The 25007-nt window shown below is 45.4% G+C and overlaps 1 protein-coding gene across 1 annotated transcript; it reads left to right on the top strand.

Moving 5' to 3' along the window:
- The first annotated feature begins 1473 nt into the window (after positions 1-1473).
- SLC25A30 (solute carrier family 25 member 30) lies at positions 1474-24573 on the top strand. The gene is made up of 10 exons (XM_045476848.1): positions 1474-1599; positions 8188-8309; positions 10040-10187; positions 13661-13755; positions 15226-15311; positions 17418-17513; positions 18610-18734; positions 19412-19550; positions 20922-21002; positions 21920-24573. The coding sequence occupies exons 2-10, from the start codon at positions 8246-8248 to the stop codon at positions 21959-21961; spliced, it is 876 nt and encodes a 291-aa protein (XP_045332804.1). The 5' UTR covers positions 1474-1599; positions 8188-8245; the 3' UTR covers positions 21962-24573.
- Positions 24574-25007: the final 434 nt, after the last annotated feature.

Below are 25007 nucleotides of genomic sequence, written 5' to 3'. Positions count from 1 at the left end.
TAAGGTTGATAGGAGGTAACCACTGATGAATTCCCTGTCTGTCATTTAGGAGAATTCTCATTTCATAACCAATCACTGTGAAAAGCAGCCACTGCTCCCTTGCTATATTAGCTGCTTTACGACAACATACTCCTGAGCCTCATTCCATGTTTGGTTTGAGTGCTTCCTGTTTGCAAACTGTCTTCCTGATGTGTGCACAATAAACTTTTACTGATTACTAGTTTGATGATTCATTGGTTTTAGTTCTATCATTTCTGAACTTTTGACAGTATTTTTGTAGAGAGATCTGCCAGCCCGTGTCTGGACTAAGTGATCCATCTTGGCATCACGGATAATGGGACTAAAGAACACTGTGCCTTCTTGTGGAAATACACATCACCTCCTACTTTTCTTACTAAAATGTTTAACCTGAATCTAATCATGAGAGGGGCGCCTGGGTGGCTCAGTCAGTTGAGACTGAGCGTCTGACTTCGACTCAGGTCATGATCTCCCAGTTCAGGAGATCAACCCCCCACGCAGGGCTCTGTACTCACAGCTTGGAGCCTGGAGCCTGCTTCAGATGCTGTCTCCCTCTGTCTGCCCTTTCCCGCTCATACTCTCTCTCTCTCTCTCTCTCTCAAAAAATTAAATAAATAAATAAAAAATAAAGTGCATCTAATCATGAGGAAACAATTTGATAAATCTAAATTGATACAGTATACAAGACAATTGGCCTGGACTTTTCAAATATGTCCAAGTGATGAAAGATTTTTAAAAAGTGGGAATGCTAGAACTTGGGTAGTAAACTACAGGAGTTTATAAAGACACGTTATTAAGCAAAACAGGTGAATCTTGGGTAGAACCTGAATTTTTCAAAGACGTGTGTGTGCACGTGTGCTTGTCTATGACGTTTTGAGACAACAGAGGGAATTAAAAAAAAACACTATGTTAAATGATATAACAGAAGTTGCATTAAATTTGTTGCATGTGATAGTGGTGAGGTATTTAGGGGTGAAGCAGCGTTGTGTGCAACTTTACATGGGGGGGGGGGAATCTATCTAGTGAAGAGAACGCAAATGTGAAATGGTAGCATTGAGAGAAGTGCACACTGTCCATAGCACTATTCTTTCAACTCTTCAGTCGGTTTTGAAATTTTTCAAACTAAAAAACTGGGATTAAAAAAAAAGTGCAAGTTTGTTTACTTCCTCTGACTTCGGAGGTTCACGTGGACACAGAATCAGCACCCTGAGAAGCCTCCTGTTCCGTGGCTCTCGGTGCGTTCCCTAAAGTTTCTCTTTCACTGCGGAGTCGAGACCCAAGGCCGTGGGAGGTGTCATCGAGTCCCCGACAGCTACCACCCTGTCGGTGGGGAGCCGGCTACTCAATATCTAGGTGCCTCCGCGGCCAGCCAGTCGCCCGCTGCCATGGGCGTGGCCGCGGCCGGAGCGGCCAATGGGAGCCGCGGCGGGGGGCGGGGCCGCGAGGGCGGGGTGGGCGGGGCCGGACGCAAGCGGCTGTGCTGCCCTCGCTGCGCTGCAGCGTGTTCTCCCGCTTCGGTGCTGGCGGGCTCTGGTCGCAGCTGAGCGTGGGTAGGAGGACTTGCGGAGCCACCGGCGCCGGGTAAGTGCCTGACCACCGGGCCGCGGCCGCGATGGCCGCTCCGCGCCTGCTCCGGCTCGCTCCTCCACCCGCCCGACTCTCTTTCGCCACGGTGTCCGCGACCAGCCGGCCCGGGACTCCTTGCCCCGCCGCGGGCGGTGCTGCCCCTCCGGTCGGCCTCGGCCGGGACTGGGACTGCGGTCGGACTGCGGTCCCTGAGAGCGCCGACGCGGCCGGGCGTGCTCGGGGGCTGCCGCTGCTCCCGGGTTTGCGTGCGGGGCCCGGCTGCCCGGGGCGCGAGGTTCCGGGGCTTGGCCCCGCTCTTCCGGCAGGGGCGCCGGCTCCCGGGCCTCATCGCTTGGGGGCGTGGGGTGACTCCTGCCCCAGCGTCTCAGATCCCAAGTGTGAGGCCCATGTGGGACCTCGGCGTGTGTGCCCTGGCCCCCGCGGTACGTTTCTCCTGTCTCTGCATCCCTCCCACTCGCGGTTCATTCAGAGTGTGCAGCCCGGGCGCCAGCGAGCTTCCTATTCTGGGAGAGGGCACGCTCGCTGTACTTTGAATTGCTCCCGGACACGCTGGGTTGGCTCACCTTTGGAGGGACGGGGGCAGTTCATTAGTTTGGAAGGTTCATGTAGCGCTGCACTGTAGCGCCTTTCTAGGTGTAAGTAACTTGATGTAAAGCGTTTGCAGGGTTCAGCGTTATCGCTCCTGCGCAAGAATAGCAGAACAATGTCGGGACTGCCCTGCAGGGGTCGATTTGTCCTCCTGTTGTAGTGAAAAAAGTTGAAAGGAATGAATCTGGTCTTGGCTCTGCCGCTGCCAAGTTTTGTGTTCGTGGGCTCAGTTAATTCATGTGACATGAGGTATGACTTCTAAGATGCCTTTTCAATTTCACGTTGCATAGGTCTGTGATGAGCTTATTTTGCATACTGTACCTTTAAAGGCAGTTGGAAATAAGGAAAGTCCAATGAAAGGCAGACATATGGGGAATAAAGATTTAAGAGGGATCATTTTAGAGACCGTGATTCCAGTTTCAGACTGTAGACTGAAAAGGGAACACACGTAAATTTGAAAGAACTTACCCAGAATTAATTATATAACAGGAACTTGGAAAGCTTTCAAAAGTTCCAGCAGCAATTACCGTACCGTATTTTACCTCTCTTTGTAGCTGTGCAAATGAGGTAAGGAGAAAATAAGTACTGAGAGAAAACAGAGGAGAGGGGATATGGTAACTTAGTACATATCTTAAGTGTAGGGAGACGCCTTTAGAATCCTTTATTTGTATAGACATTTTTACTCAAGTAACACTTATTTTTTTTTTTTTTAACGTTTATTTATTTTTGAGACAGAGAGAGACAGAGCATGAACAGGGGAGGGGCAGAGAGAGAGGGAGACACAGAATTGGAAACAGGCTCCAGGCTCTGAGCTATCAGCCCAGAGCCCGACGTGGGGCTCGAACTCACGGACCGCGAGATCGTGACCTGAGCTGAAATCGGACGCTTAACCGACTGCGCCACCCAGGTGCCCCTCAAGTAACACTTAAAAAAATAGATGGGAAGTTTGTATTTCCTTTGCAGAAAAATTACACATTTATTCAGAACGTGCAGAATTTCCTACCCTCCCACCTCCTAATATATATATATATATATATATATATATATATATATATATATATATTTTTTTTTTTTTTTTTTTTAAGGTTTATTTATTTTTGAGAGACAGAAACAGAGCATAAGCGGGGGAGGGGCAGAGAGGGAGCCGGAGACACAGAATCCAAAGCAGGCTCCAGGCTCTGAGCTGTCCACACAGAGCCGGATGAGGGGCTCAAACTCGTGAGCTGTGAGATCATGACCTGAGCCGAAGTCCTATGCTTAACTGAGCCACCCAGGTGCCCCACCCCCAAATATTTTTTAACGGACTTTGGAAAAATAGTGTCTGGCTTTGTACAGATCACGAGACCTTAGTTTGTGTACTTTGTAGCTGTGCGACTAGGGAAAGTCACTCTTCCTCTCTGAGGTGGTCTTTCCTCGGTTGTGCAATGTGGATAAGGATACCTACTTCATAGGCTTGTAAGGATGAAATAAAATCCTTTATGTGGAAAACGTACAGCAATGCCTGTCATATCAGATATTTGATAGTGAAGGCTGTTGTTGTTAGTATTGTGTTTATAAGGCAGCAGAGAAGAGGTCACTGGGTTTGGTCTGGCCAGAGGGTATGGCCTAGAAGAGGAGTGCAGAGTGGGAAGTGATTCCCAAGCACCATTATCTGGCACTGGAGTTTTTGCAAAGTTGTGATTCCTTCCCTGGATCTCAGGCCAAGATGTTGCCCAGACACTAGACTGCTAAGGACACATCAGTCTGCCTGACTGTGCTGGCCTGTCAGTGTTGGGACTTGAGTAGAGTTGGGATTCCGCCCCCCCCCCCCCCCCCAGCCCAAAATTGTGCTAGGACAAAGAGAGCTCCAGAACAAAGAAATGATTTAGCTTACCAAAGATTGCAGCTTGGGATAGCTGACGCCCCATCTCAGCTGGCTGTGGCCAGCATGGCTTTGGGGACATAACGTCTTCCATTCCAGTCTTAGCTAGAACCTTTTTTGTTCGGGTGTTTGACCGACTACTGATACTCTCTGGTTGCTGTTTAAGCCAACATATTCTTTCTTTGACACAGTAAGCATTAACCTGGGAAGGCGGGCACTAAGCTTAACTGATCCGGAATCTAGTCCTAGCATTCAGAAAGGAAAAGAGAAGAGCCCAAAGGTAATTTTTACCCTCTTCTTGCTAACTTTTAAAAATTGGAATTGAATAGAAAGTACTTTCTTACAGTGTAACCAGGAGTACAGGAATGGATGCGCATTTGTGGAAGATCAGTTCATGGTGGTGGTTCACAGGAATAGGACCAAATGGGTGCGTGCTCCATCCACTTGATTCAAACCCAGGGGGAGGCAATTCCACAATGGTTTGGAGCTCTACTGGGGTACTTGCATATGAGTATAATCCAGAGCTTTTTTGGGTTTCGATCTAATTAAAAACACCGATGGAAGAAAAAGTAGCCAAAAGTAGCCATTAAAACTAAACTAGTAAAACAAATAAGGTGAGGCAGGAAAACGGAAAGTGACTCAGTGAGATGGCATGAGGTCATATGACAAAATAGTCTTTAAAAAAAATGTTGTGTTTGTCGTTAAGTTAGAGATCAGTTATAATTCCCTTTCGCATAAAGTTCTGCTAACATTTTGGAGGATGGCTTGTGTGTGTATGTGTGTCTGTATATATAAAGACACACACACGTACATGTGTGTAGGAAAAAAATCAGTACTAAATAAGATGAATAAAAAGAAGGATCACCTGTAACATCATCACTGAGCATTAACTATTTAAAATGGGAATTTAAGTAGTAAGTATTCCAAGGTGTGAATTGGCTGCCATGTATTTAACTGGCTGATTTTCAGTAACAACACAGATGCTCGCAATGTCCCCGAGATCTTCATTCAGTAGGTAGGGCCCTAGTGTATATACTTTTAGGAAACTCTGCAGTCAGGTTAGTTACTCCTAATAAGGAGCTGTATGTTCCACACAGATACTTAATGCATATATAGTGTCACGTCCAAGAAAGTAAAAGCCAGAGGGAGGGGGGACTGGTGGGAAAGCCAGAGGGAGGGGGGACTGGTGATGCGATATTTTCCAACTAGATAAAGGTGGTGGTTGTACAACATCCTGAATGTATGAGGTACCGCTGAATTGCTCACTAAAATGAGTATGTGAATTTCACCTCTGTAAAAAACTCCCCCCCCCCAAATGTTTCAACACTGACTTCATATACCTTTTGTTGGAAAAATAAATTGCTACTGTTTATATTGATTATCTACCTTCTGAATATTATATCCTCTTAATACCTTTATCTTAAACACATTTTTGTTGCTTATAGGATGCACCTTATCAATAGTACCTTTTTGTTTTTTTGTTTTTTTAAATAATAACAATAAGGATATTGTACTTTATTTTTTTATATGAAATTTATTGTCAAATTGGTTTCCATACAACACCCAGTGCCATCCCAACAGGTGCCCTCCTCAATGCCCATCACCCACACTCTCCTCCCTCCCACCCCCCATCAACCCTCAGTTTGTTCTTAGTATTTAAGAGTCTCTTATGGTTTGCCTCCTTCCCTCTCTGTAACTTTCCTCCCCCCCCCTTTCCCTCCCCCCTGGTCTTCTGTTGAGTTTCTCAGGATCCACATATGAGTGAAAACATATGGTATCTGTCTTTCTCTGCAATAGTACCTTTTTGAAGCTGCCTAATAATATTTTCTCCTTAATTAAAACACCATCACTCCTTTATGATTGCATACAGCCTCAGGTGGTAGCAGAAAGAATGCTGTATTTGGAATCAGAACACTTGGGTTGGAGCCCCATTTCTGTCCCATCAGCCATGTGGCCTTGGACAAGGCACCTTGCTGGGACTCCATTTCCTCATCTGTTTTCCTGTCCTCCTGTCCCAAACTTGTTGGGGGATCCGCTGAAATCATTTATATAGACACTTTTCTAAAGTTACAGCATTTCCACACATCACTGTTATGTAGTTATTGCTTTGTTGTTGTTTTTTTTAAGTTTAGTGTGAGAGAGTGAGACAGAATGTTGAGGGGCCGGGGGGGGGGGGAGAGAGAGAGAGAGAGAGAGAGAGAGAGAGAATCCCAAGCAGGCTCTGCGCTGTCAGCATGGAGGGCTGTGTGGTGTTCGAACTCAGGAACGGTGATATTAATGACCTGAGCTGAAATCAAGTCCGGCGCTTAACCAACTGAGTCATCCAGGCACCCCTATTGCTTTTTTTTTTTTTTTTTTAACTTGAATTCAGGAGAATCCAAGAATGGATTAAGGAAGGTACTACTGGACAGTTAATGAATTATTGGATTTATTATTAATATGTTCTGACAGTTTATTTAACCTACAGTATTAATTGTGAATTTAGTAAGACTAAGAATTAGTTACATTCAGATATTATTGCTTCTCGGCCTTTTGTCTAAGATTAAGTGCAGATATTACTAAATGTTTTTGAGGATAATAAGGGGCTGAGATGAGCGTTGGGGGGCACAGTTTGTTCTTGATCCTGAAACACATAAAGCAAATGATGATTTTCAGGTTCCATTCTTAGAGAGCCTTTTATCTTCCTCACTTGTAGCCAGTCTGAATTCGGTTAATGTCCATAAATGAGAATAGCTATAGGTAGATCCATTTACAGTCTCCTTTGGGTTCCTTGTGTTTTTTTCTTAGTTTAAGCAAGCCCCCTGGCCTTGTTGCTAACTGACATTTTTGGCAATGGTGACTTTTCTTGAGAAATGTAGTCTTGAGAAACTCCTAAAACATGCAGATTACAAACACTGGGTGTATGTCTTACCAATAATGACTATAATAAATTAGGAATTTGATTTTATTTAAGAAATTTTTTTTTATGTTTGTTTTTGAGAGAGACAGAGAGCACGAGTGGGGAAGGGACAGAGAGAGACACACAGAATCTGCAGCAAGCTCCACACTCTGAGCTGTCAGCACAGAGCCCGATGGGGGGCTCGAACTCATGAACTGTGAGATTACGACCTAAGCCGAAGTCAGACGCTTAACCCACTGAGCCATCCAGGCGCCCCCGAAATTTTGTTTTAAACCCAGAATAATCATGGTTAATATTATATACACAAAAGTGTGTTTATCTGCATGTTTCTCCTGTTAATGGACATGAGGCCAGATTTACCAACTAAAAGTGCCTAAAATTGCAGAATGTGTCATGAATGTGGGGGACCTGGCATGGCAGGCATGTAAATATATTTCAGTGTGTGAGCACCTTCTAAGTGACAGGAAGAGGGAAGGCAGCATTTGTTGAGTGTCTTTTCTGTGCTAGTTTAAAAATACATATTTAATCTCCATAATAGGATTAAAAGCTTGGCATTTTATTTAGTTTAGCAAATAAAAGTATGGGCTCCAACCCCAATTGGTCGTGTTGGCTGCCTCGATGGTGATGATATTGATGGAGAAAAAAACCTGGAGATGAACGGGAGCTTCCTCAGGAAGGAAGCGGTGTGGCTCTGACCCCGGAGTCCGCCTTTTTCCTTCATACCGAGCTGCCTCCCAGCTATTAACACGACGCGGTTACGAGAAGAACACCAACATTTACAGGGTGTGAACTAGAAGTATATTTTGGTCCTTTTCAGTAATTGTCACTTCACCTTAGGACACTGGGTTGCAACATTTTTTCGGTGCCCCTGAGGGACTCACTGAGACAGTGGCAAACAAATAACAAATATTTGTTGCGCGAACGTGAATAGATGTTAGATAAAATGGACAACCCAGAAAATAGCCTCCGTTGTGCTCAGTACATACCCCGTCTCAGCTTCCCAGCCTGTTGCGTTACTTAAGGTCTGAACGGGATAAAATGCGGTTTAGTAGCGAGCTGGGCCTGGCTTTATGCAGGTGAGCCCCCCTCGGGAAGTGGGGTCGGGGGGGGGGGGAGGGGGGGGGAGGCGCGGAGGGCATTCATCTGTGATGCTCTCCAAATGGAACACAAGCGTAAAGGGGAAACTGCTTGTGTGGGAAGTCACGACTTTGAAATGCCTCCCCTTTGTGTCCAGGAGAAGCCCGGTGGGAGGCTATGTTCCTCTAACCAAAGGAGAAGGGACCGTGGCGAGGATGTCGGCCCTCAACTGGAAGCCCTTCGTGTACGGAGGGCTGGCCTCCATCACGGCCGAATGTGGTAGGTGCCCCTCCCCCCCCACCCCCACCTGGATGGCGTTGTGGGCGCGGGGGGGGGGGGGGGGGTCGATCACGTGCTGCACGTGATGCCAGTTAAAAGTTAAGGTCGCTCTCTGGTGTTTGATGTGATTGGAGGTGACACACAGAATGCGAGAATATGACACGTTAATCTCCGATTTCAAAACACCCTCCTTTTGGTATGTTTTTTTTTTTCAGACAAACAGTCATTTTGGCTCCCAGCAGTTTAGGGGCCAAAGTTCGGTGTGGAGAAAGTGGAACCTGGTAATCAAACGAGTTTTATCAGTCATTCCGAGGGTCCCTCTGTCCCTGTTTTCTTTGTGCTTTTCGCCACTTGGCCACCGTTGGCACAGGAGGCCGCCGGGGCCAGATCTGACTGTCATTGTGCAGTCACTCCGTAATGACGCACACGGTCCACGTTGTACTGGTGGCTTCCTCTTCCAGTGCAGTTCCACATCAGACCCCATTGATCTCTGTTCCCTGTTGGAATTGCTTCACCGGATACCGATTGTGCAGCTGCCGAATGCCAGGTGCTGGGCTGGATGCGTCATTTGCTTCCCGGGCCCGGGCGCTGCCGTCCTGGGACAGAGGCTGCCCCTGGGGAGCCGGTGAGGCCCGGGGCTGAGGGGTTAAGGCGCGTTAACCACCCACCCGCTTGGTTCCCTGTGGGGTGGGCTCTCCGTTCCACAGCGAATCGAGTCTACCGACAGTGTTCAGAATTCGGGTAGACTGCCTGTTGGGCGCCGTGTTTAACATCTGTACCTGCGTTCACAGGTTTACTTCTAGACTGCACAACACAGAGTGAGAAACTCCTTTAGCAAATGAGCTTACCCCTCCTCTTTCATATTGGACCTGATTTTAGCCTTCACACATGCAAAAGATGGTAACATATTTTAAAATGGATTTCCTGTTGGTGTAAATCATTCCCTGTACCTTTTTTTTTTTTTTTTTTTACAGCGATGCAGCCTCTCAAATCCTATGTAGAGTAAGATGGGAACCAAATAAAAATGTAAAGAAAGGAAAATACATTTATGCACTTTTTGGTGTATTTTTAATCTTTTGGTTCCTAATTTTTAAAAAATGTTTATTTTGAGAGAGAGTGTGTGTGTGTGAGAGCCAGGGAGGGGGTCGGAGGTTGGGGGAGAGAGAGAGGGAGAGAGAGAGGGAGAGAATCCTAAGCAGGCCCCACACTGTCGTAGAGCCCAACGCAGATACGGGGCTCTATCTCACGAAGCGTGAGATCATGACCTGAGCCAAAATCAAGAGTTGGATGCTTGGGGTGCCTGTGGGTGGCTTAGTCGGTTAAGTGTCCGACTTCAGCTCAGGTCATGATCTCACTGCTTGTGAGTTCGAGCCCCGTGTCGGGCTCAGTGCTGACAGCTCAGAGCCTGGAACCTGCTTTGGATTCTGTATCCCCTCTCTCTCTGCCCCTCCCTCACTCATGCTCTGTGTCTCTCTCTTAAGAATAAATAAAACATTAAAAAAAAATGAAAAAAAACTAAGAGTTGAATGCTTAACCAACTGAGACACCTGGCACCCCTCTAATTTTTTTTTAATAGAAAAAAGATTGCAACGTATCTGCCATTTCTTAATTCTGTTTCTTAGTTTATGTTACGGTCGAAATATTTTCTCAGTAATATATCACCACGTATTCTTTATTTGGTGGAATTTCTTTTTATCAAGTGAAATATTTCTTTTTTTAAAAACTTTAAGGTACTTTTCCAATTGATTTAACCAAGACACGGCTCCAGATTCAAGGTCAGACCAATGACGCAAACTTTAGAGAAATCCGGTATCGAGGAATGTTGCACGCCTTAGTGCGGATAGGCAGAGAAGAAGGGCTGAGAGCCCTGTATTCAGGGTAAGTAGACCTTTGTGCGTTTATATTGGACTATCGACCTGTTAAATGAATCAACTGAAATTGAAGACTTCATAGAGAAAGAGTAGACATTTGAAGTGTATTTGAAAAGAGCAAGAGCTTGGTAGATTTTTCATTTTTCATTTCAACCTTATTTTCTACATACCTTTTATGTAGCGAACGTTGTGTTGGAAGTATGTTTTTTTTATTGTATTCAAATACAGCTAATAATGCAAAATTTACCTTTGTTGCCGCAAAACATTCCATAATTCACCATGTCACTCTGAAAAAAAGCCCTTCCCCTTGGCTATTCTGAATTACCAAGGTTTTTGCTATAGTGAAAACGATAGAGTAGTCTCCGTGGGTAAGTGTTGTGAACCACTTTTCTGTAATTCAGCATTTAGTGAACGGTGTGCTGAAGGTGTGGGCTGGGAAAGCGAGTGAGACAGGTGCCTATGGGAGCCCGGGTCCCTGCAGGAAACAGAATTCACTTGGGTGGTTTCTATGAGGGGACTTCAAAAATTTTTTAATGTTTATTTTATTTTTGAGAGAGAGACACACACACAGAGTGCGAGCAGGGGAGGGGCAGAGAGAGAGGGAGACACAGAATCTGAGGCAGGCTCCAGGCGCTGAGCTGTTAGCCCAGAGCCTGACGTGGGGCCCGAACTCACGTACTGTGAGATCGTGACCTGAGCCGAAGTCAGCGCTTAACCGACTGAGCCACCCAGGCGCCCCTCTATGGGGAGACTGTAATGAAAGGGCTACTTACGGGTTAAGGGAACAAAGGAAGGATATGAGGTACCTAGAAACTAGCAAAGTGAGAAATTGTTACCAACCCTAGGCCCAGAGGGACAAGGACAGGAATGGTGTTAACAGCCTGGTAGGGCTGGCATCTGGAAGGAGCCAACAGTAGTTGTCGAGGGATGCTTTGGGAGTGGCCAGGGAGAGAATACCTCTTCCCCCTCCTCCCTCCCTCGCATCATCTACTGGTGGAATCCCCCCTGAAGTCAGCTGGCAGGGGAGCCTGAGTGACGTGACCCGTGGGCACCACCCTCTCAGGGCGCAGAACATCACAGAGAAGGGTGAGACTGGATCCGGGGGACAAATGGGGTCAGCAGCAACACACAGTCATGAAGGGGCTGTCGGTTAGTGGGGGGCTGTAGGTGTGTCAGCGGGATTACAGTGGAGTCTGATAACGAGTACTAGAGCCTGATAGAGGCCAGGCATCGAGCCCAGACTGTGGGGGCAGGGGAGGGGGTGGGCTTCAGGAAGGCTGCTTGACCCCAGGGGTGCTGGGTCTGAGCTTGAAGGGTCAAGAAGAGTGCGTTCGCCAGGCGAAGTTAGAAGGGAACTGTACTGGGGAGCCTGGGTGGCTCAGTTGGTTAAGCAGCTGACTCTTGATCTTAGCTCAGGTCGTGCTCTCAGGGTTGTGAGTTCAAGCCCCACACTGGGGCTGTTAAGTAGCCGTGGAGCCTACTTAAAAAACAAAAAGGAGGGGGGACTGTGTTTATACAAAGTCAGCAGTACGCACAAGAAAGCGTGGTACATTCTAGTAATGACATGCGAGTAATTCGGCGTAGGTATAGTGCTGGAGTTGTTGAGTAGCAAGAGCTGGAGTTGGAGCCGTAATAAGGGGTCAGGACACGGACAGCCTCAGGACACGCTAAGCATCCTGATTTCCTCCAGCACACCTCCAGCACAGGTCCCAAATCGGTGCCCCACAGCCCTCCTACCTACCAGTCAAGGTTTTTGTTTCTCACTCGAGCCGATATTTTCAACTATGAGAAATTGCACATGGAAACCGGGGAGTCCATTTTCTTGAGAAAAGTCAACATCTGGGCACGTGTTCATTCACTTAGGATAATGGCAACAGGCGTCGAGGATGCCTTCTCTGGTTTACCGAAACCTCTGCCGCTCGCAGGACGTGCGAGGGTGCATGAGACCCAGCCCGCTGCACTCAGGGTGTCTGCCCGGTGCCCATAAGCGCTTGAGTTTGCTGTGCCTGTGGCGGGCAGAAGGTGCTGGGGCGTTTTCAGTAGGGGGACTGACATGATAGGGTTTCGGTGGTAAAAAGAAGCCAGGCTGCCGTAGGGAGAAAGAATGAGAACTGACAACGCTGCAAAAAGGCTGTCGCGCAGGAAGCAGAGACAACGATTTTCTGAACAGAGGGATTGTCTTGGGGACAGAGAGAAAGAAGAGAGCTTGTTTAGGGCATAGGGTTGACCTGATACGTGACCTAATAGACGAGGGGGTGTGGAGAAAGCAGGGGACAAGGCTAATGTCTTGATGTCTGGTTTTCAGCCAAGGTGTTGACGGAGGTTCCATTTTCTGGGTCAGGAAACAAAGAGGAGAGCCGATTGGTTGGGGCGGGAGGACACTTAGCTCTGTGTGGGACATGCGAATGGAGACATCTACGAGGCAGTTGGAAATGCATCGTTGGATCGATGCAGGAAGCAGGAATTTCGGAGTCGTCAGTCTTGGACAGTGGTAGAAGCCATGGGAGTAGACAAGCTCACCCGGGGAGTGCATGGAGCGGGGAGAGAAGAGAGAGCCTAGGACAGAGTTCCCCAGAACACCCCAGGAAACAGAGGTAGGGAGGCTGTAGAGAAAAGGGAAGAAACGGGAGAGGGGGATGTAACGGAGCTCAGGGAGGAGACCGCAGCACGGAGGACAAAGGGCGGACGGCAGCAAGTACCGCGGAGAGGTTATGTAAGATACTAAGTGAAACACATCATTTGATTCAGTGACAGCGATGTCAGTTGGTCACCTTGGTGAGGGGAGTTTTGATGGCGAGGGGAGAGGGACGAGGAGGATCAGCTGGGGCAGATAACTGCCCAAGGGTGCTTCTGGGCTCAGGATGGCCAAGAGAGGGAGAGGAAATAACTGGGGCAGGGCCTCCGAGGAGGTGGGAATTGAGCTCTCGAGCAGCAGCTGAAGCGTGATAGATGCTTGCCGAGGGCAGATTTCTTGAGGCGCTTTGTCCCGAGAAAGGACAGCCCTCTCATTTGAATAGAACTCCACGTTCACTTACATTTTCATCAAGGATAACTACAGGGGGCTGAACTTTCACTTAGTGAACTATTAATTTGCACACATTTTACGGAACCCCACTATATTTTTGTTAGATTTTGAATTTCGAGAAATCTGCTTGAGCGTAGTTTGATTGTGGAAGGCCACTATCTGTGTGTGTGTGTGTCTTCTAGAGGATTTAAAGTGCTTTTTTAGAATTTCTTTTCTTTTCTTTTTTTTTTTTTTTTTTTGAGAAGGCACAAGTGAGTGAGAGGCAGAGAGAGAGAGAGTGGCAGGGAGGGAGAGAAACAGAGCTCACCCAAAGTGGGGTTTTGAGCTCATCAGATGGGGGACTCGAACTCATGAACTGAGATCATGCTGTATGCCAAAGTCAGGAGCTTAACAACTGAGCCACCCAGGTGCCTGGTTTTTAGAATTTCTTGGGCTCTTGTCCATTGGTTTGACAGGATTGCCCCTGCGATGTTACGCCAGGCTTCCTATGGCACCATCAAGATCGGCACTTACCAGAGCTTGAAGCGACTGTTTGTTGAACACCCAGAAGGTGAGTGAAGAATCTTTTCTCTCCTTGTGGACAGGAGGTGGGTTGGTTGTGTGACTTTTTTAGTCAAGATCAGATTTTCTTGAGCCTAATTGTGACTTTACTGCTGAAGAGAACTCTGGGTATAAAGTCTGAATGAACTGCGCTTAAGGTAAGTCAGTTCTTTTTTTCTCTTAATGTTTATTTATTTTTGACAGAGGGAGAGCACAAGTGTGTGCACACATGCACACACGCAACCAGGGGAAGGGGAAGAGAGAGGGAGACACAGAATCTGAAGCAGGTTCCAGGCTCTGAGCTGTCAGCGCAGAGCCTGATGCGGGGCTTGAACTCACGAACCGTGAGATCAGGACCTGAACCAAAGTCGGACACTTAACCGACCGAGCCACCCAGGTACCCCAAAGCAAGTCAGTTCTTGGCTGAATTAAGGGGAACAGCAGTTAAAAGGAGCAATCTCTACAAATATTTTAGTTATCCTCATCTCCAGAACTCCTAGACTAGAGGATGTGTTGTTATAGTTCTAGCCCACTTAAAATTTTCTAAAATCAGGATTTTTTTCAGGAAAGCAGTGAATGCCTTTCGTAGTATTAAGAACTGAATTCTTGGGCGCCAGCCAACTGTTGCGTGAGAGTGGTCAGCAGGGGCCGAGATGCTTTAGCACTTTAGTACACTTCAAATTAAATATATATGGTGTGCTTTAAAACTTTATCTTCATGGTTATCTCATAGGAGTGTATCTTTTTTTTAAGTTTACTTTTACGTTATTTTATTTAAAGATTTTTAATGCTTATTTATATTTGAGAGAGAGAGACAGACAGACAGAGTGCAAGTGGTGGAGGGGCAGAGAGAGAGGGAGACAGAATCCGAAAGAGGCTCCAGGCTCCGAGCTGTCCGCACAGAGCCCGACGCGGGGCTCGAACTCACGAGCCGTGAGATCATGACCTGAGCCGAAGTCGGGTGCTTAATCGACTGAGCCACCCAGGTGCCCCGGAGTGTATCTTTTTTGCTCTCTTATGAGGTATACTTCATCTTAGTACAGTGATACGCATTTACACATAAAAGTGAATTGGCAGATGGCTGCTCACTTTGCATGATACTTCACGTCCCTTTTTAGATGTCAAGTAAGTTTGGGGCGCCTGGCTGGCTCAGTCGGAAGAGTGTGCGACTCTTGATCTCTGGGTCATGAGTTCGAGCCCCATCCTGGGTGTAGAGATCACTTAAATAAATAAGTAAATATTTTTCAAAAACAAAAACAAATTGAGAGCAAATAGATGTCAAGTGATTTTGCTAGGCAAAGTCCTGATAAGCCAGCAGAATTCCTAACATTTTACAAATGGCTTGATTCATAAAGCAGAAATTTAATTATTCCCTTAAGATATACAAGAGGTATGCAAATGAGTTTGCACCTATGTTTGAGTTACTGATAATGAAAAGCTCTGTGTATATGAAAAGTTGAATAATATGTGCTTGTTTATAGATGAAACTCTACTGATAAATGTGGTGTGTGGAATTCTCTCTGGAGTCATATCCTCAACCATCGCTAATCCAACGGATGTTTTGAAAGTAAGCAGTGCTATCCATATCTGATAGGCACACTCCCCCCACATTTTCTTACTGGGAACAACATTCAGATAATGAAAGTCTGCGAATGTAACAGTTTTGTAAACAAATGTTTGCAGTTTGAGTGCCATGAAGGCCCTCCCATGAGGGAGGATCTCCCACTGATACGGACGTCAAAAGTAGAGCTGTTGTGGAGACAATGTCTTTGGTGACTAAGAAAAAAAATGTAGGCTCGGATACATGTGCATTTCATTTTTCATTGAAAATCTTCCCTGGTTTTATTGGTTCATTAAAAAATCGAGAGGCTGCAAGTTCTGTACAGGTCTACTCATTAATGACCTATTTCTGAACGTGTGATGTTATCAGCTAACTTGATTTCAGGATACAGTGATGGAAATATTTCCTTACTACAGTTAGACATAAGTGTGGTAAGGTGGATGATCTTATTGATAATAACAGGGAAACTGCCTCCTTAAATCCTTTCTGGAGTAAGGCAAGGGAATAAGCTAATTAAACAACATTTTTTTAAATGTTTATTTTTGAAAGAGAGAGAGAGAGAGAGAGAGTGAGTGAGTATGAGTGGGGGAGGGGCAGGGAGAGAAGGAGACGCAGAATCCGAGGCAGGCTCCAGGCTCTGAGCTGTCAGCACAGAGCTCGACGCGGGCCTCGAACTCAACGAACCTCGAGATCATGACCTGAGCCGAAGTCAGACGCTTAACCGACTGAGCCACCGAGGTGCCCCAAGGGAATAAACTAATTAAACAAAATAGAAATTAGACAGGAGTTGCTTTTTCATCCCTCTTAAGATGTTTGTCTCTGTCCCTTCCTCTCCTTTTTGTTCCTATTAGTTAACCGGCATCCACTATGCCTCTACCTTCTGCCAGTTGACGTACTATGTGCTTAGAGTCCAAAAATGGGTACGATAAGGACCCTGCCCTCAGAGCCTTCAGTCTGCTAGGGGATTCTGACAGATGTCAGAATTTTATGTAGCAGCGTGTTGAGGGCATCACACTTATGCACGGTCAGGGTGCAGCGTGTGTGAAGGTGCTTTTGCTTTGATTTTACCCTTTGTTGGGGAAAAGCGGAGAAAAATATCCATACTCCCTTTAATATCTTAAACATATGCTGGGCTTAGGGATAGGCCATTCCTGTGTTTTGCGTGGCAATAACAGCTTTTCTTTAGAAGTCGGAGGTAATGTTTTTGCTCCCTCGATAAAAATAAGGTACCGATTTTTAGTGAGAAATCCCTTTTAATTTAAAAAAAATACAGAGAGCTGGGGCACCTGCGTGGCTCAGTCAGTTGAGCGTCCGACTTGGGCTCAGGTCATGATCTCATAGTCTGAGAGTTCGAGCCCCGCGTCGGGCTCTGTGCTGATGGCTCGGAGCCTGGAGACTGCTTCCGGTTCTGTGTCTCCCTCTCTCTCTGCCCCTCCCCCGCTGTGCTCTGTGTCTCTCTCTCTCTTTCTCTCTCTGTCAAAAATAAATAAACATTAAAAAAATACAGAGAGCTACATCAAACATTATTTTTACGTTGGCATCTCAGTCATGTGAATTCCGCAGCCGTTCTCGAGTGTGTTTGTACATTCAAGTGTAACGGAGTGTGACGGACATCATGTGGTTATCCCGTGCTCAGCTCGCCTGCATACCTTTTGGTTCAGCTGGTTGGAAATAGTAGTGGCTTGAAGTAACTAATTTAAGAAATCTGCTTGTCCATGCTTCATGCTGTGAAATGTGCTAGATGCTCCTATTAATTATGTGAAATCTTAGTATTACCATCACTTTCTCTTTCCTACTTATTAACCTGTAAGGACATAATGTCATTTCCTTTCCTTTTCAAAGGACTTTTTTTAAAAAAATCAGGTTTTTTGGACACTTAATGAGCTCTGGATTCTACTGGATGCATTTTGTTGATTCCAAAGTGCCTAAGAACCAAACCTTAAAAATGTTTCGTCTGCAAAGGGCATTTAAAGCTAGCATGACGGCAGTGTTTATGCTATGATTCTTTTCTGTTAATGGTCATTAAACAACAGATCGAATGATACTCGGAAGTCTACATTGGGGAGAAATGTGCTATTTCCTTCTCATGTTAATCTTGAAAATAATCTCTAGATACGGATGCAAGCCCAGAGCAGCACCATTCAAGGGGGAATGATAGGCAACTTCATTAACATTTACCAGCAGGAGGGAGCGAGAGGATTGTGGAAGGTAAGCCTGCAAAACAGAGCCAGCTGCCTTAGTTCTTCCCTTTTTCCCTTTGAATTTATTCTTTCTGTTCCTATCATTTTATTTAATCTGAAAGGCGAAATGGAGTAAGGGAAGACAAGTGACGTCTGCCCTTGAAGTTACTTTCTTCCTTAATTTCCTTATCTGGAAAGTGGAAATATAAGGAATATGTCATATTTTAAAATACCTTTTGAATAATTTATGTATAATTATGAAGAAGATCGAGCACTTTGTTGTTTACCTTTTCTTTAAAAGATTCTCATAGGGGCGCCTGGGTGGCTCAGTCGGTTGGGCGTCCGACTTCGGCTCAGGTCATGATCTCGCGGTCTGTGGGTTCAAGCCCCGCGTCGGGCTCTGTGCTGACAGCTCAGAGCCTGGAGCCTGCTTCCGATTCTGTGTCTCCCTCTCTCTCTGACCCTCCTCCATTCATGCTCTGTCTCTCTCTGTCTCAAAAATAAATAAACATTAACAAAAAATTAAAAAAAAAAAAAAAGATTCTCATAGAGGAGGGTTTTCTAGGTTATAGTTAAATGCTGGGTTATTTTTGTTTTAGGTTCATTTACTTATTATTTTGGGAGGGGGACGGGAGGGAGAATCCCAAGCAGGCTCCGTGTTTTCAGCTCAGAGCCCCATGTGGGGCTTGATTCCACAAACCGTGAGATCACGACCTGAGCCAAAATCAAGAGTCTGACGCTTAACTGACCGAGCCACCCGGGCGCCCCTGCATTTTGTGATGTGTATGTCTTCCTGGTCCCTAAGTGAAGACCATTACTAGGCAAGCGCTGGTATGAAGTGCCACTTCCTGGTATTCTCTTGACCTGTCAGTTCACAGAATAGACCGTAAGGGTCATCTAGGACAGTCTTCTCAGTATGTACTAGGAAACCGGAGCCTCTGTGAGGTGATTGGTCCTGGCCAGCGTCTGGCCTAGGTCGTACGGTTAGCTCCAGAATCGGAACTGGACATAAGCTTCTGACTTCTTTACCCTCTGGTCTTTTCTCCTCTGTCACTCTACATTTTTTGGCAAGGCCTACTCCGGGAAGAGCTCTCTGAGTCTTGATTATTCGTCTTCTTACCCAGGGCGTGTCCCTCACCGCGCAGAGGGCTGCCATCGTCGTCGGTGTGGAGCTCCCGGTCTATGACCTCGCCAAGAAGCACCTGATTTTCTCGGGCCTGATGGGAGACACTGTGTATACCCACCTCCTGTATGTTTATAGATTTCAAAAAAAATAATATTTTAGGTATGCGTGAGGTCAGGGTGGCAATTTGCTACAAATCTCTAGAAATTTTAAAGAAGGTATATTATAAAGGTATTATATTCTCATATTTGGAAAATTACAGTTCCAGACTGAACCAGGAAAAAGTGAAAGTCCTTGTCTGTTTACATGGGTAACCATTGTCAACAGCTCGTTTTTTAGTCACATGCAAATCTGTCTACAAAAGTATTGTGTACTTTATTACACGAGCAATATCATGATTAGCATTCTCTAACTTGGCTTTGTATTTCTATTATTTTCAGTTTTTAGCTTTCTGAGGTATAACAGACAAAATTGTAAGCTATTCAAAGTGTACATAATGATTTGATACACCTGTACATTGTGAAAAGCTCTGCCCCAGAGTTCATTAACACATGACATTCCTTCATGTGTCTATGATTGACCTTCCAGAACCTCACAGGTATTCTTAGTTGAGGCTGGAATTTATAATCAGTGCTATATGTAAGAAGTTTGTGCCGTGCTTTAGAGATGGGCGTCTCCCTGGAAACGTACCGTCTTGTCACATGTCACGTTAACGTAGTCTGGGAGGATGCTGTTTCTTGCCTTTAGTGGTGGTGGCAGCTCGGCGGTAAACTTTTGCTTTTCCGTTGGCATCTTTTTCATAGCTCAAGCTTCACCTGTGGTCTGGCCGGGGCCCTGGCCTCAAACCCTGTGGATGTTGTGAGAACACGTATGATGAATCAGAGAGTCCTTCGAGACGGCAGGTGCTCGGGCTACACGGGTACCCTGGACTGCTTGTTCCAGGTGAGAGGGCGCGGTCACCTGTGCGGCGCTGCGGGGTCCTGTCACAGCTCATTAGCCTCCATGTTACCCCCTGAAGAGTTTCTTAGCATGGTCAAAACCACAACGGTTTAGAGCAAAACCCTTGTCCCTTGTAATTATATGACTTTGGTTGATGTACAGACTCTATACCTCAGTTTCCTCGTTAGTGAGGAGGGATGGTAATTGCACCTGTGTCACAGGGTTAGTGTAAAAACGAGAGAATGCTTACTAAAGAGCACAGTGCCTGGATTCACGTAGTAAAACCTTGTTAGCATAATTCATAATGATGAAAGACACTGATGTTGAAATAAGCAAGCTTATTTTACTTAATCTTCAACATTCTAGTGGTTTGTTTTTAATCATTGAAACTGCCCCCCAGACGCGTGTGAATATCTCTGTGTGTGTGTGTGTGTGTGTGCATATATATATGTATGTATATATATATATGCACCCACATATATATGTATGTATATATTTTAACCTGAGAAGTAACTAAACTTTGAGAGGTATTATAACTACCATGAGTGATGCTCTGTGAAGCCCTGAGATGGTACCCAGTTTGGGTCACACGGGGGCTAACTTTTATACATACAAAATCTAGATGAATATTTAGAAATGAAAGTTCATTTTCTTTACACCTCTGCTCTGCTGTACAGGCTGAGAAGAGAGTCATGCTTTCTGATATCTGTGTGTCTCCTTCCAAAATGTGTCTCCCTCCCCGTGAGTCAGACTGGAATGAATATCCTTCATTCAGACATCTCTCGAAAGAACATGTCACTCTGACAACAATTCTCGGTTTAAACAGTGGGGCTTACTGTTCCTGAGAGGGGGGAAGTTCGCAGCTGTCTGTCTCCCTGACCGGACTGCCGGCCGCCTGGGGTTCGGGGCCGCTTGGCCGTTCCTGTTCTCTGGCGTGATGCTGGCCCATCCTAGACTTCAAGTCTGCCTTCCCGACACAGAGATACTTGTTTTTATTCACCTAATGACGTGAAATAGTGGTGCTCTGAATGACATCTTTACCACCATTGCTTCACTTTATTTCCGACCTACTTGTGAGCCCGAGTGGCAAGGAGGCGAGAGGTTCTAATTGGCATTAAATCCCACTTCTTATTCATTCCGCTGCCATTTGTCTGCTTGGGCGTGGGCTGGTTGGACGTCTTCTCCCGTGCAGAGGGCTTTAAAGAAGAAAAAGAGGCAGAGGGCACTGAGTTTTTAAGCAGTCTTTTCGAACAGGATTTTATTTTTAAGAAAAGTTGATCATTCAGTCTGCCTACTGAGTATTAACACATTTGACATGATTGGAAAGTTAGATGTTAACTTTTGTCTCCCCCTCCTCCCCTTCCCTTATAACAGACATGGAAGAATGAAGGGTTTTTTGCTCTGTATAAAGGGTTTTGGCCGAATTGGTTGAGACTTGGTCCTTGGAATATCATTGTATCCTTTTCTGGCGTAGTACGTCTGGAAAAAAAGGTGCAGCGAAAGGAATATTGTTTGTATAAACTGTCATGTTATTAATGATAATTTAGAAGTGGATTCGTATTCTTTTGAGCTCCTCCGATTCTAAGAAATAACTATTCGCTTTCTGTCTTAGAAGGTATAAAGTCTCTGTGCTGGGCCAAGTGAATCTTGGTATAGTGATAGTGTTATTAAAAGGTAATGATATCAATACAAACTTCTATTCAGACTGTTTTAGAAGCTGGGAATATTTACGATTACAGAGAGAGAGACGAGGATTTTATATCCTTAGCCACCGTTGGGAAGGATGCGGTCTGGCAGCGCTGTTGTAGAATGCTTATTTTAGAGAGTGCCTGAGGTTAAACAGGAATTAGCTCCTGAATTATTGGGCTGATAAGCAGTGTTTCCTGTATGCCAAAGTGGGAGGCGGGAAAGAAGTAGCCGTTTTGGCAGAATTACATAGAAGGGAATGTGGTTTTCACCATCTCTGTTTCTCTTTATCTGCGCCTCCCTGCTGAAGGCCTGCCTAGTGGTGACCCTCGAGAGGGCGTCCCAGGGCTCGCTGTCTTTCACTTTCACATAGAATTTTACTGTTTGGGCAAGTCTGCGCACAGCAGTCACCAAAGCTGGTCAGCGCGGACGTGATCTTCCAAGAGGCTCTTGGAGCAGACGCTAGGGCACTGATGTTATCTAAGCTGTGATTGTTCTGTTCCAGGCTGGCCTTGGGAAGGCTAATGGGAAGACCTTTGGGGGCGGATAAGGATCCTGGGTGTTTAATCATGTGCGTGGCCTGTGGTCTGCCCGGACATACTTGTTAGATGTGCTGTGAGTCCGTTTTTATGTGTCAGTGTTGTTCAGATGGCATTTTCGTTGTCAGCCTCAACCAATAACTGCAGTTTTTTGTGACCTATGAGCAGTTGAAGAAATTGGATTTGTGACAAGTCCAGGCTGCACGAGACAGCGCTCTGAAAACGCCTGCTTGCGAAACAATCAAGCTTCCTGTGTTTCACGCTGCTTCTCACTGCTTGGCTCGTCACAGATTCTGAAGCGTGCGTGAGCAACAGCCGAAGACGGGGTTAGTGCACATTGCTGTGTGTTGGCAATGGATGCTCGGCATCAAATGTTTAATGCCACAAACTGACATGCAAACACTGGTCCTTACCATGGAAGTGCCCTTGGACATCAAAGACGGCATGCAAAGTGCGCGTTTCTTGCTAAAGAAAACTTGCAAGAAGATCAGGAACTGTGAATTGTTTTCTCCAGGGGACGGTAGCACCTGTTGCCCTCCAGCGAACAGCTGAGAATAGCAGAGTGCTCTAGGGAAGCTCGCAGGAACCACGGAATGGAGCCTCCAAGAGGGTATTACTGTTCCTGAACTTCTGGGGACATTTGCTTCTTGTTGGCTGAAGACATTTCACGCGTGGAGACCTGGTGTAAACAGTGCAGGAAATAGATCTCTGGAATATTGCACTGCTTTATTATTTCCTATTTTGGCAGGATCTTTCACTTACAATAAGTGATTTTAAGCCTTTGAAGGCTTGACCTTTGTGAGGAATTGTTACCAAGTATTAATATCTAAACCCATGATGGTGTGATACCTTGGCTTTGAGACTGGCAAGGCTGCTGCTGACGGGGGGGGTGTTTAGCCGCTTGCGTTTGGTCTCAGGTAATGTTGGTAATTTGCTCTGATTTTTAGCCCAGTTTTATTATTTCTAGTCTGTAAAATGGAGATATGACATCTACTGATGTCGAGGCTCAAATGAAGAAAATAGTAGCGGCTATCGCTTGACTTGAGGGTCAGTGTGTTTACATCAGTCACGCTGTCATCTGGCTCGAATCCCAGCATCCACAGTTGGGTGCAAAGAAGAGAGTCGTTCTCACTGGAACCCCCAACAAAGCCTGTTGTTAGAGTCCTTGTGAAAAGAAAGAGCACAGTGTAAGTTACAGTTTTATTACGTTTTCCTTAGCAAGATGTTGCGAGTGAATTGAAGAATTGATTTTTCCGGATTTCCCAGATTTTCCTTCAGTTCAGGTGATGTCTGTTCACATACTTCCTGTCTTGGGCTTCCTGATTGGTTTGGATGGAAAACACTTGCTTGGCATTTTAAAAAAACGCTTTCTTTAGTGCCGCACCTGTTTTCTGGTTTCTGAAAGAGGTCCATAGTGTCTCCCTTTCTTTTCCTAAAGACAACAAAAATCATTCTCCCTTCTCTTTCTCTCCTTCATCTTGTTCCTTTGAAAATAAAAAGTGACTCCGAGAGCCCTAAGACCTTTATACACTTCTCGCGGGCTGCCCCAGGGCAGGGAACATATTTGCTCGGGTACCTTCAGTTCTAGCCTTTGAGAACATTAAACACACACTAACTGGGGCTCCCGGGCAGACCCTCCTGCGGGGGCTTGTGCTCAGCAGGTGCCTGGTGTGTCCGGCCACCTCCCTTGAAGCAGAAAAGAAGGAACCCCGGTTTTTCTTATGGACTGGGCAGTTTTCCTGCCAGTCCCTTCCACTTTGCCTTCTTTATTAATGTTTACTTGGAGAAACATTTTGTGAGGCAGAATTGCAGTTCCAAACCAGAGACAAAGTCGTTAACAAGAGAGAGGAAGAGGCGGTGGCGTGGCATGTAGGGGCTAACGGGTTAAAGACGTAGCTGAAAGTCCGGCTCCCCTGGCCCAATCTGGATGGGACTCTGCAGAGCTGAGCTCACTCAGCTCCCACTCCTGGTACTGAACCGTATCTTTAGACGGAGATTTTCTTCCCTCTTACCAAGACATTCCATTGATGTGGTAAGGGCTTTCTCTGGAAAGGCTTTCACTTTTGAGTTCTGTGAGTTTAAAGGATTACTTTTTAAGAGTCACTTTTTTTTTTTTTTTTAACGAAGAAAACATATATTTTTAAGTGTACATATAATTTCTAAAACAGTAGAAGCAAATCCTTTTGAAGACCGGAAAGAGTCAATGTCCTGCAACATTCATTATGTCAATTTATTCAAATTATGCATATGTTCATACCAGGATGAGAAGAAACTCAAATCTCACCATAACACCTGAGCACGTTTTTGAGACAAAAATAGAGTATTTCTCCAGTGTAGCTTTATTAAACACATATACAGAACAGGATCTTAACCTGTTTTGGTTTTTCTGTTTCTTGAAAGAGTTCATGCAGTTGCCACGCTCCTAACCAAGAAGGAACTTAGGGACTTGGAGACTCGGTTCCCTTATTTTCAGGGGTGTGGCTACAAGTCCCCCCACCTCCTTGGATATTGCTTAAATGTGGCAAAAGGATTTTTAGCTTTTATAACTAAAATGAAGATAACGGATTTTTTTTTTGTTTGCTTGTGGATTTGTGTAATCATTGATGCTAAATGTTGCTGATCTGTGATCTAAAAATGGCCCCTGTTCATATTTATTCATGAGCTAGAAATAGTATGTATTATATAAAAACTATACATTTTCATAAGCCTTTATATTTCAGGCTCTTTATTTAAACATTGTTGGAATATGTGGCATAAACCTTGTTTCATTATTTAATAAACTGGACTAATACATAATAATCGAAATGACTTGTGGTTATTTTGGATAGAAATCTTTAAACAAAGATAAGCTCCAAAGAGTCTCGAAGGTTGGAGTAGAAATGGCACATGTGAAAGTGGCTGCAGACATTTCTCCTCGAGGAGAAGTTGTTGGGGTTCTTTTCTTTTCTTTTCTTTTCTTTTCTTTTCTTTTCTTTTCTTTTCTTTTCTTTTCTTTTCCTTTCTTTTCTTTTCTTTTCTTTTTCTCTTTCTTTCTCTTTCTTTCCCTTTCTCTTTTTTTCCCTTTCTTTCTTCATTCATTCATTCATTCATTCATTCTTGACAAAGAGCACAAGCAGCAGAGGGACGGAGAGCAACGGAGAGAGAGACTCACTCCCAAGCAGGCTCCCTGCTCAGTGAGGAGCCTGACACGGGGCTCGGTCTCACAATCTGTAGATCCCAACCTCAGCGGATATCA

The sequence above is a fragment of the Leopardus geoffroyi genome, chromosome A1 (genome assembly GCF_018350155.1).
Source record: "Leopardus geoffroyi isolate Oge1 chromosome A1, O.geoffroyi_Oge1_pat1.0, whole genome shotgun sequence".
Lineage (NCBI taxonomy): Eukaryota > Metazoa > Chordata > Mammalia > Carnivora > Felidae > Leopardus > Leopardus geoffroyi.
Note: the sequence above shows the minus strand (reverse complement) of the source record. Positions and strands in the feature narration are given on the sequence as shown.

Bases quoted from the DNA above. Each gene is read 5' to 3' on its own strand.
- SLC25A30 (XM_045476848.1), top strand. From the start codon at position 8,246: ATGTCGGCCCTCAACTGGAAGCCCTTCGTGTACGGAGGGCTGGCCTCC. The intron at 15,312-17,417 runs GTAAGCAGTGCT...AATAATCTCTAG, and splicing joins ATCCAACGGATGTTTTGAAA to ATACGGATGCAAGCCCAGAG. The intron at 17,514-18,609 runs GTAAGCCTGCAA...CTTCTTACCCAG, and splicing joins GAGCGAGAGGATTGTGGAAG to GGCGTGTCCCTCACCGCGCA.